General features: G+C 33.1%; 1 protein-coding gene across 1 annotated transcript in view; it reads left to right on the forward strand.

Moving 5' to 3' along the window:
• The first annotated feature begins 3,552 nt into the window (after positions 1 to 3,552).
• Positions 3,553 to 12,520, forward strand: part of gypc (glycophorin C (Gerbich blood group)) — a 31,226-nt gene continuing 22,258 nt past the window's right edge. The window contains exons 1-2 of the mRNA XM_051120071.1: positions 3,553 to 3,779; positions 8,696 to 8,836. Coding sequence (XP_050976028.1) covers positions 8,767 to 8,836 — 70 coding nt within the window. The 5' untranslated portion in view covers positions 3,553 to 3,779; positions 8,696 to 8,766. The remainder of the gene's footprint in view (positions 3,780 to 8,695; positions 8,837 to 12,520) is intronic.

Raw genomic sequence — 12,520 nt, forward strand, 5'->3', positions numbered from 1 at the left:
ATGCATTGGAAACCAATTTACTTCTTTATGAATATTTATATTAATCACACTATATTATTAAGATATTCTAGAGCCTATCCCAGCATCTCAGGCCATGGGTGGGGACACCCTCAATGAATGGCCAGTAGAATATTATATATTTAATTTAATAATATTAAATTAAATTAAACATACTGCTTGACATGTACTAGGTGTTGCTATTTGATGAATAATTAAAGCCTTATTATGTGTTGTCACACCGTGCATAACTAGCCGAACTAATCACATTTAAAATTAATTGCTTCATTCAAAGTACATTGAAGTTAGAGTCTGATGTATGTACCATCATTTAAAATAAAGACCCTTTAAAATGGAAATGCGAAACAAATCACAGATGGAAGGACTAAATGAAAAGTTGTTTGATTCCTGTAAAATAAGTGTCAAGGTTTGGTTGGGTATCATAATCCAGTTGCTGGCAGATGTTGTAACACAGTTGTGTTCAAAAGTATTTCGACAAAATTATTTTCATAAGCAAAATACAAACGGCAAGTACTAACTGTAATTTGGGGCCCTATGAAATCCAATTTTTTTCCAATTTTGATTTTTTTTTTTTTTTTTTTTTTCGTTTACATTTTTCTAAAATTAATTTATTAGTATATTCTTTTTTCAGAAATACTGTTTTGTGTATTTACATTTTTTTCTGGTAAATAAATTCTGGTGAATATTTTTTCTGGTAAATATTCCTTCAAAAATAATATTTTAAATAATTTTATTATTAGTTGTAGTAGTAGTAGTAGTAGTAGTATCGTTAAATTAAGTAATATATTTTTGTCACAGTTTCTTCATTAAACCAAACTTTTATTTTGATGGGTTGCTGTGAAGACCTTGCTGTAAAGTTTCTGTTCGTCTATATGGTGATAGTTTTTCTAAAAAAAAATATATATATATGTTTGTGTTTATGTACTCATGTATTGAATCAGCAGAGGCTGAAAAAACTCAGCCGAAATTCAGAATGTGTGTAATAAACAAAACCATTCATTCATACAGAGACACACAGAACATGCAGGGTTCATATTCAAATAGTGTTTTTGCAGCTAAATATTTACAGACATTAGTCCATATTGCGTTTTGATTTAAGTGTACTGACTTACTTTTAATTTATTCATCCAACATTTGGCAAGTTCTGTGACATTTCGTGTTATACAGTAAATTCCATTTTTATGACTGGATTCTGTGATTCTGTCTGCATTTTCTGCATCACGGAAATCATAGGGCCGTATGTAATTATATTTTAGTAAACATTTTACCAGTGACAGATTATTTCTTGAGAGCACTTCAAAACATGAAATGCAGTCTGGATTTCCATTTGCCTGATGTTTTTCATGTCACATCTCAATATTGTTGCTGTAGTGAGGATTTTGGAACGTGATTTTATGGTACTATCAGCCAATCACTGTTTCTTATGATTTCCTTTTCCTGCAGCTTAAGTAAAGTAATTCACAGTTTTTGTGTGTGTGTGTGTGTGTGGACCGGTAGCAATCTGTATATCTGTGAGATTAAGTGTGGGGATTGTTGTTGCACTAATTGCTAGATTTGAACTATTCAATGTTTGCACATTTATATTTTGCTACAAATTACTTGAGGCACCTAACAGCTTTTTAAAAATGTATTTATTACACTGAGAATCCTAGTGAATAATTTTAAATGGCTGTGCAGGATAACACACCTGAATTCACACTTACAGCATGTAGATCCAGGGACAGATGGCTAGTGTTACAGTCGCTGTCTGATGAATTGTAGCTTATTTTTCTAGGTGTGAGATTGCAGTTGGCCAGCATGAAAATGAGCAGGTGTGTCTGGATGCTTGAAGTTAGTCTAGTCACTCATCCACTACTTTAGCCTTCCTGCCTTCTCTAGCTGATACAATAGCTGGACAACCACAACTGCAGTTGCTCCATGTAGATTTCTGTAGATTTTCCAATTAATTAAAATATTTAGAATAGCAGCATCAGTGTTTAATATTGCAATATTTGGTCATACAGAAGGTAAGATTTTGGGATAGATATTGGTCAACACAATCTTATGGCAAGTGTTACTATTTTTTTATGTTTTGCCAGATCAATGGGTTATGGCTTATGGATGGATTCTTATGAATTTGTACAATTCCATTGGTTAAAGTCAAAAGTTTACATACACCTTGCAGAATCTGCAAAATGTTAATTATTCTACCAAAATAATCATACAAAATGCATGTTATTTTTATTTAGTACTGACCTGGATAAGATATTTAACATAAAATATGTTTACTTACAGTCCACAAGAGAAAATAATAGTTGAATTTATAAAAATGACCCTGTTCAGAAGTTTACATACACTTAATACTTAATAATGTGTTGTGACCTGAATGATCCCCAGCTGTGTTTTTTTTTTTTTTTTTTTAATGCATTTAAACCCTTTCCAACATTGAATGTATGATTTTGAGATTCATCTTTTCACACTGAGGACAACTGAGGGACTCATATGCAGCTATTACAGAAGGTTCAAATGCTCACTGATGCTCCAGAAGGAAAAAACAATGCATTAAGAGCCGGCGTGTGAAAACTTTTAAATTTAAAGGGTAAATTTGACTTATTTTGTGTTCCGGGAAACATGTAAGTATCTTCTGTTGCTTCTAAAGGGCGGTACTAAAAGGGAAAAAAAAGATATTTAGGCAAAATAAGAAAAATGTACACATCTTTATTCTGTTCAGAAGGTTACACCCCTGGCTCTTAATGCATTGTGTTTCCTTTTTGAGCATCAGTGACTGTTTGAACCCTCTGTAATAGTTGCATATAAAAAGATGGACCTCAAAATCACAGTCATTGTTGGAAAGGGAATTGTTGGAATTCTGAAAAACCGAAGAATTTGTGGGACCTAAAGGATTTTTCTGAAGAACGCCAGGCAGTTTAACTGTTCAGGACAAACAAGGGACTCATGAACAACTATCACTAAACAAACAAACAAAAAAACAGAGCTGTGGATCATTCAGGTAACAACACAGTATTAAAAATCAAGTGTATGTAAACTTTTGAACGGAGTCATTTTTATAAATGCAACTATTCTTATTCTTATTTTCTCTTGTGGACTATTTGTAAATGTATTTTATGTGAAATATCTTATTCAGGTCAGTACTAAATAAAATCCCTCTTATTTTGGTAAAATAACATTTTGCAGATCCTGCAAGATGTATGTAAACTTTTGACTTCAACTGTATATTTGTTTCATTTTGTATCATTCTGTATGACTGTTTTTTAACTAATATACTAGTTTAATACTAGTAACTAGTATTAAAATATTCTTAAACACAAAAAAATGCAATATTTCACAACTGCATATTTCACAATTGCACAATTTCCCTTGCATAACTATTGCTGTCTGCGTCTGTCTTTACTCTGTACAGTCAAGCCTTCCTCCTTTCCCTGAGCTCAGTTTGACAACAGCTGTGTGTTATTCCAGAGGAGGAGTCTGTATAGTTGTGCTTTAGTCAAGAGGAGGAGTCTGCCCAGCTATTGGTCGAACACAAGAAACCATTAGTAAAGCAACATGTTAAGGGTGGAGTGTGCCGAAAGGGGAAGTTCACATGCTATACATTTAAACTTAACGGATCTAAAAACAGACCTCTGCTATGAATTATGATATTATTTCCATCCTGTTAGAAAGTGAAAACACAGCTGAGCCTGACCAGAGGAAGTATTTCTGTTCCTAGAAAAGAGCTTGCAGGCTGTGAGAGAACTTGTTGCAGAACTGCTAAGGAAAAGTTGGTGAGTTAGACTTCAGTTCTGTATTTAAACTAAAGCTTGCTGTCATAAAATGTGCTGCTTTGCAGATTTAAATTTTAGAACTATAAAGCATAGTACATTAGTGTTAAATGATTAAAAACCTTCTTAGATGTGACACATACTGTTCTTCAACTGTGCAACTATTTACATTTGATCAACTTTTCTCCCATCAGAACAAATTTAAATTTTATATCTAAAACTGTGGCTTTCATATCTAAAAGAGTGTCTGGTCCTTGAGAGGGTTGTGTGTAGTTTAAAAGTGTTGAGTGACAGAGATGAAACATGCCGGGTCAGCAAATAACCCCAAACAGTTGTAAGTGACATCTGCCCTGCTAATTTAAGCTGCACATGTACTCCTTTATACTCCAAACACACCCCGAAGTATTTTTCACAATATTTAAGTTTTTTCCTAATTCATTAATACATTGACAACTTTGACTTCAATACTTTGAATGATATTTATCTTATAGGGTGGTTCACACAAACATTAAAATTGTCATCATTTACTAAACCTCCTGTCATTCCAAACCTGTATATCATTTTTTTTTTTTTTAATAAAAACACTAGAATATATTTTGGAAAACACCATTGAATTTGATTGTACGGTCAAAGAAAAAGAACAGAATATTTATGTTCCTCAGAAGATAAAAATAAAAAGTCCTACAGGTTTGGAATGACATAAGGAAGAGTAAAAGATGATATAATTGTCATTATCCTTTTATTTTTGTATTAATCACTTCTGGGATCTCATAAAGTTATTTATTTATTATCAAATATACAGAAAAAACAGTAATATTGTAAAATGTTATTGCAATTTAAAATACCACTTTTCTAATCTACCTTAAAAATAATTTATTCCTGTGATGCCAATCTGAATTTTCAACATCTTTACTCCTCCAGTGTCACGTGATCCTTTAGAAATCATTCCATTATGCTGATTTATTATGAATAGTGGAAACAGTTGTGATGCTTTATATTTTTTTTGGAACCTGTGATGCTTCTTTCAGGATTTTTTGATGAATAAAAAGTTAAAAAGAACAGCATTTATTCAAAATAGAAATCTTTTCTAACAGTATACATTTTTTTTACTATCACTTTGTATCAATTTAACACATCCTTGCTAAATAAAAGTATTAATTTCTTAAAAAAAAAAAAAAGAAAGAAAAAAAAGTACTGACCCCACAGTGTTGAACAGTAGTGTATATTGTTAGAAAAAATCTGTTTCGAAAAAATGCTGTTCTTTTAAACTTTTTTTCATCAAAGAACCCTGAAAAACATATCACACATTCCAAAAAATAAACTGTTTCCAACATTGATAATAAATTAGCATATTAGAATGATTTCTGAAGGATCATGTGACACTGAAGACTGGAGTAATGATGCTGAAAATTCAGCTTTGCGTCACAGAAATAAATTCTATTTTAAAGTATATTAAAATAGAAAACCATTATTTTAAATTCCAGTAATATTTCACAATAATACTGTTTTTCTGTATTTTTAATCAAATAAATGCAGCCTTAATGTGCAGAAGAGACTTTGCGTAAAAACATTACAAATCTTACTGATCCCAGACTTTTGAATGGCAGTATATATGTTAACTTCTTCACAGTCTCCACCTTCTGCCTTAATTCTGCACACTCTGGTCATTCTGTTAACAATCCCTGTTGTCTGGGATGCTTTAAAATCATCTTGACTCTTTTACCTGTATGTTAGGCATCTGTTGGCTGCTTTTTCCTCACTATCCAGCCCAATATCTTAATTTTGTAAAGACATTCATATGTAGACAGATCTTAAGAAACTATTTTCTTTTGAATTTGTGCTTAAATCTGTCAATACATATTGAAAAACAGGTAAATGACCTTTAAACAGATTGAAATTGCTTTGCTACTCATGCAGGGACAACTGTGTCCTGTTGCCCGAGGCTTGTATGAAAGCTTCAAGTGTAAATATTAGAATAAAAGCCAGTCATGCTGGTACACAAAGCTTATATTTGAGCACAGCTGGCATGAACAGTGTTGTTTTTCAATAATGGAGAGCTAAAATTAAAACAAGCTAAAAATGCTTTATTCTAGCACTGTGGTGTTGAGGGAAGTACATAAAAGTGATGTTAAATTAGAGAGTGAGAGTGAGAACTTGTTTTCAATCACATATATCATTTATAAGAGCTCCTCCTTCAGCTGCAGGCATAAACACTGACACAACTTCACAGAGTCAAACAAGTTTAGAAATTAGCAGCCTTATCAAACCCATATTTTAAAAATGACAACATCAAATCTACAAAACATTTCTAGCCCTCTTGTCCTGCAAATATTACTAACTAAACACATGAGAATGTCAGTGTATAATACTTTTGATATCTGAAAAATAAAAGGAATCCATTGCTGGATTTCAGGAAGGAAGTGCAGGGAGTGGACACTGTGCACTGATGAAAGAAGGAAATACTGAGAGTTTTTCCTTTGTTTCACTGGGAGTGATAAGGCCCAGGGTCTTTAAAGGCCTCTTCCTTTGTTAAGTAACTGCCAGAAAAGTCAACAAAGGTTAAATAAGGCCCGTGGAGTTTAATCGAATGTGTCACACTGCACTATACTGTGTACACATCAACATATCAGATCTACAGCTGACAAAACATAGTCACCTGATGGTACACTATCATTAAAAAGTTAGGGGTTGGTACGTTTTTGGCAGCACTTTACAATAAGACTGTTTATTAATTTTTGTAAATGTTAGTTATAGGGGTGGGCGATGACCCGTAGAAATGATTAACCGGTAGAATTTTTTCAACCGCTAGAGATTTTTGACTGTTGACTGACGATTGACATTGCTGTGCTACATGGTCACAAAAACGTATAGTTTGCGCACATTTTTAAGCATTTCGGTTTAAAAATGAGGGTTTTTAAGCCGTTGAAACATAATCAGCAGCAAAAGAGAATTTTAATATCATAAAGACTTTATTTACCTCAAAAAACTATATTGCGATGTATATCATTATCGTGAAATAAAATTACTCAAATTGTGATGTAAGATTTTGGTCATATTGTTAATAAAATACAGTTGTTCATTGTTTGTTCATGTTAGTTCACAGTGCATTAACTAATGTTAACAAGCACAACTTGTGCTTTTAATAATGCATTAGTAAATTCTAAAATTAACATGAATTAAGATTAGATGCTGTAAAAGTATTGTTCATTCTTAGTTCATGTCACCAACACCACCTGCATTAAAGGTGAAGTCCACTTTCAGAACAATAATTTACAGATAATGTACTCACCACCTTGTCATATAAGATGTTCGTGTCTTTCTTTCTTGAGTCGTAAAGAGATTGTGTTTTTTGAGGAAAACATTTCAGGATTTTTGTCCATATAATGGACTGATATGGTGCCCTGAGTTTGAACTTCCAAATTGCAGTTTAAATGCGGCTTCAAACGATCCCAAATGCGGTTTTAAACTATCCCAGCCAAGGAAGAAGGGTCTTATCTAGCGAAACGATCGGTTGTTTTCATTAAAAAAATACAATTTAAATACTTTTTAATCTCAAACGCTCGTCTTGCCTTGCTCTCCATTAACTCTGTGTATTCTGGCTCAGTTTAGGGTATGTCGAAAAAAAAAAAACAATCATATTTTTCCCTCAACTTCAAAAATCATTTCAAAATCATCCTACATCGCTGTAGAAGTACCGACCCATTCTTTGCAAAGTGAACATGCAAAGAAGATTAAACACCCTTAACAAAAAAGGTAAAACAGTGATATAGGATGATTTTGAAGTTGAGGGAGAACATGAGATGGGAGTTTTTTGGCATACCCTAGCTGTCATGAACCGGAAAAAACAGAGGTTGGGGAGAGCAAGACAAGACGTTTGCCATTAAAAAGTATATAAATTGTATTATTTTTCTGAAAATAACCTATAGTTTCACTGGATAAGACCCTTCTTCCTTGGCTGGGATCATTTACAACCGCATTTTGGATCATTTGAAGCCGCATTTAAACTGTATTTTGGAAGTTCAAACTTGGGGCACCATAGCAGTCCATTATATGGAGAAAAATGCTAAAAGGTTTGCTCAGAAAACATTATTTCTTTACGACTGAAGAAATGGAAATGGACTTCTCCTTTAAGTTGCCAGGACCCAATTTGTTTTCAATGAGAGGGGCGAACAGTCACATAGTGTAGTGCAAGTGCAGTTGCATAAAACTAATAAGCAATAGAGAAGCATGTGGGTGGTGGCCACTGACATCTGCAAGACAGTAGGTTCATGCATCCACTTTAAAAAGAACATCTTTATTGATTTACAGTGATGTACATAATAATAAAATAATAATTGCAACTTTAAAATTAAGATCTGATTTGCTTTTTATATAATTTGAATTTGCACATCTGACCTAGTTAAAAGCCAGCAGGAAGTTATCAACCCCCTGCTGTGTCACGAAACAGAGCTTTTTGCAGAAATTTGAAGAAACTTCATAACATAGATTCATAAAATAGCTAGAAAGCCACACAAGCCTCAGATTGACATTGCTGGCTAGAGATGTGGCATCTTGCTGCCTTTTTGTCCCATTCTCTTTATAAGGTCTGATAGGAAAAACATTTTGTTTGGGAGTCAGGTTTTGTTTACATTAGAGACATTTGACCCGAAATCACCTGCAGTTGTCGGTATCGGCTAAAGTAAAACCTGCTAGATAAAGTCTTAATGATAATCTAAACATGCAGTGCAGCTTATGTAAATAATGGTTAACATTAGAAAGCTATGTGCAAATATTATTCAGTATTCACACTGGGATTTGGATGATGTAATCAGTTATGTGCGTTATCTTGGACCGTAAACGACACTCTCCTGCTATTTCCTCACTCTGTTTCCCTGAGAGCACATTGGAGTGAAGCAATTGCCCTCTCTCTCTTTCTACAGACATCTCATCATCCCTGAGAACACTCTCCCACAGCTGTCCCCCTCAATCTCACTGCCAAATATTCCTTCACATGTCTGTAATGGCCAACTCCACAGAACGTAGCGTAACCCCTACTGAAAGCAAATCTGACACATCTTTTCGTAAGTATTTTGTAGTTTTGTGTACTATACTGAATGAGTGTCAGCTCAAGCTGCGACAACAAAGTGCAGCGTTATCAAATGGATGTGTTTGGATGTGGATTGGTGACATTTAGAAGAGCAGACTGCTCTGAATTTCACACATTATGTGGAACAGAAATAAGGATGTGTGGTTTGTGTGTGCTGGCAGTGGCATGACGTGTGGTTTGTGTGTGTGTGATGTTTTTGTAAGGTGTGATATATGATCGTAGTGTACATTATTCACTGATGTGTGTGTTTGTGTGTGTGTGTGTAGAGTTAACAATTTTCAAATTTCTATTTTAATATAATTTAAAATATTCAGGAAAAGCTGAATTTTCATTACTCCAGTCTTCAGTCTCACATGATCCTTCAGATCCTTCATTTGACAGATTTGGAGCTCAAGTAAGACTTCTTATTTTTAGTTTTGAGAACAGTTGTGCTAAAACCAAAATACATTTTTTAAAGATTGTGAATAGAAAGTTTAAAAAGAAATGGAAATCTTACCATTCATCTTATCACCTTATCATAACATTCTGTCTTAGTGTCACTTTTGGTCAATTTAATGCATTGCTGAATGAAAGTATGTATTTTCTTCTTTTCTTCTTCTTCTTCTTCTTCTTCTTCTTCTTCTTCTTCTTCAAAAAATATATATTAATATAACAATATAATTAATATATATAAAATATATTATATATATATATTAAAAGTATGACATTAATTTACAAATATGTTTTCATTCAGCAATGCATTAAATTGACCAAATCTCACTGACTCCAAACCTTTTTTTTAAAAAAAAAAAAAAAATAATATATATTTTCATTCAGAAATACGATAAATTGACCAAATCCTACTGAATCCATACATTTAAATAGTATATTAATAAAGATTATCTCTGTTATGTACTGTTATCTGTCATATACATTCGGTGTATATGACAGCCCTACAATAAATCTGTGATTTATATTCGGTGTAGTTATAGTGAAACAACTAAAACATCAAACGTGCACTTGTGGTTGTACCAAAACTGTTGTGTTATACTAGATTTGGAACTGCTGGCATACCAGATATCTGTTTGACAGTGGGTGATGACGGTGTGTTACAGCTCTGAATGTGAGATATGAAATATGTTTACTAGATCATGAACAGCCAGCTGTGAAAACATAGCTGACAGCATAACACGCTCATAAGAGTCAAAATACAGCAAGGCTCTTGATAATCAACAGAAATCAGTATTAGAACACTTTGGGAATAATTCACCATGAATAAATTGTGCCGGCTGATAGCGTCCTTTGTTTACACATGTTGTTTACATTGTTTAGCACCAGAGAGAATTATGCAAATCAGCAAGCAGTGAAAACACACACAAAAAATTAGTGCTGAGTTTACTTAGCATGGTGAAATTTCCAATCTTACAGGCCAGTTCTGTGTTAAGTGGGGGTTGTAGCAGACTACGGTGATTTGGCAAGTTTTGTGAATGAGGTGTAACTGTAATGAGGCTACTTTACATTCACATTAAAGAAAGGAGACATGCTTGTGTCTAGAAATACTTAAAAAGTTAAAGTTAAAAGACAGGAGACGTTTTGCACCAAAAGATAATTATATCATTGAGTAATTATGCCTACTCATTCCTTGTTAAAACAATTTAAGTAGATTCAACTTAAAATTTTAAGGCAGCTGGGTTACTTACCCATCTGTTAAGTTTAGCAAACACAAATATCTAAGTTGTTACTTAGTACAACTCAACATTTCAAGTTGAGTAAACTTATTTTAGTTGACTGAACTCAAAATTTTAAGGCAGCAGGGCAACAAATTATTTTAAGCTGACTCAACAAATTGTGTTTTTTATTTTTTACAGTGCAGTAAAAGTAAAAATAGGAAGAATTATATTTTGACATATTTATGTTTAATAATATATAGCAAACTAAATTTCAGACTTGGGATCTTTTCTTTAAAGGTTCAACTTTCAGACCAAGGCAACAAGATTTGGGGCTGGTATTTCCTGGCATTTATTATCCCCCATTAATCTTTATACATTTCTATCGGTGGCATTTCAAACAATCAATATTAATACATTTTGATGTTGTTATATTTTAAAGGATATTTCATACTGAAGTTTTAAAAACTAAACCTTATAGATGTTACATAGCACTTGAAATTAAAGGGATAGTTCATTCAAAAAGGAAAATTCAGTCATTAATTACTCACCCTCATGTTGTTCCAAACCTGTAAGACTGTCGTTTATCTTCAGAACATTAAAATATTTTTAAAAACTTTCGGGTGTCATCAAAAAGATCTTAATTTGTGTTCTGAAGATGAATGAAGGTCTTACGGGTTTGGACCGTCACGAGGGTGAGAAATTAATGACAGAAGTTTTATTTTTGGGTGAACCATCCCTTTAACTTTATCTCTGCATTTTTCTTTCTTTTGATTTGATTCTATGCAGCCTTTTAAAATAATGAAAACTGAGACTCAAAGGAGCTTAAAAACAAAAGAAGAAATACTGACTTTTTATTGTACTTCAAAAGTGGCTAAAAAACAAACAAACATGTGACTATTAGAAATGGATTCATGAGAGCCTCAGGAAGAATGTTTGTGCTAAAAGTAATGGCAATGCTGTTAGTCATTATCCCCAACATCTTGGAATATACTATTCTGTTTTTCTTTTTTGTCATTCTAAAAGATTCTGTGTGCATTGTGATGAAGTCATGAAACAGATCGGTGACCAGTTTCAAGGTTGTATTTTCGATCACAGGCTTAGGATCAGTTTTCAAAGAAGCCAGCAGGTCATCACCTGTTGTGTGTTGGCATAGTGGTGAGTTTAAATAAACATTCAAAGGGGGCATAAGCGGTGTCTGTGAAGCTGGATGAGGGTAATACAATCCTGATGACTTACTGATGTGACAGGTTAAGTTTTTATATTTATTTATTTATTTTTCATTTTGAAGTAGAGCTAATTAAATAGATCTCAAACCAACACATTCTCTCTCCTAACTCGTCACATACTGACGCTTGGTCAGCTTTGGCGCTTGGTCCGCATTGGCGTCACTTTTTACTGCACAGGGTTCCCTTTTGGCGCCACTTTTCGACATACAGGGTCCTCTATTGCTTTAAATAAGAAACCTTTGGCGTCAATATACAGACGCGAAGCATTGGAAATGTCATTGTCATGATTGAACTAATAATTAATAATTTTGCCGTTATTGCATATATGTTGGGGTGTGGTTTATTACAATGTAAACAGTAGTGATCGACCGATATTGATTTTTTTATAACTGATACTGATACCGATTATTCGCACGTTTATGTGCCCGATAACCGATATGCAGAACCTATGTTTATTTACTGTTATAAAGTAAATAAATGACTGAGTGAAGTAAGTCCATACTTCACTTAGATTTTTCCTCCTTAATCTTCATATTACAACAATAAAAACTTTTTATTTATATATTTTTTTTTTTATATATAATAATTTTATTTACATTACACTATTTACACATTTATGAGCACATAATCCAACTCCCACCCCTAAACGCAACCATTTGTCAATATAAAATACCAGATATAACAGGCAGATATGCAACTACAGTCACAATTTATTCAAAAAGTATTCATATTCCAAGTCTTCCAAGGCAAAACAATTGATTTGTGAGAGGAATAAATATGATT

This window comes from Labeo rohita, chromosome 9 (assembly GCF_022985175.1).
Source record: "Labeo rohita strain BAU-BD-2019 chromosome 9, IGBB_LRoh.1.0, whole genome shotgun sequence".
Lineage (NCBI taxonomy): Eukaryota > Metazoa > Chordata > Actinopteri > Cypriniformes > Cyprinidae > Labeo > Labeo rohita.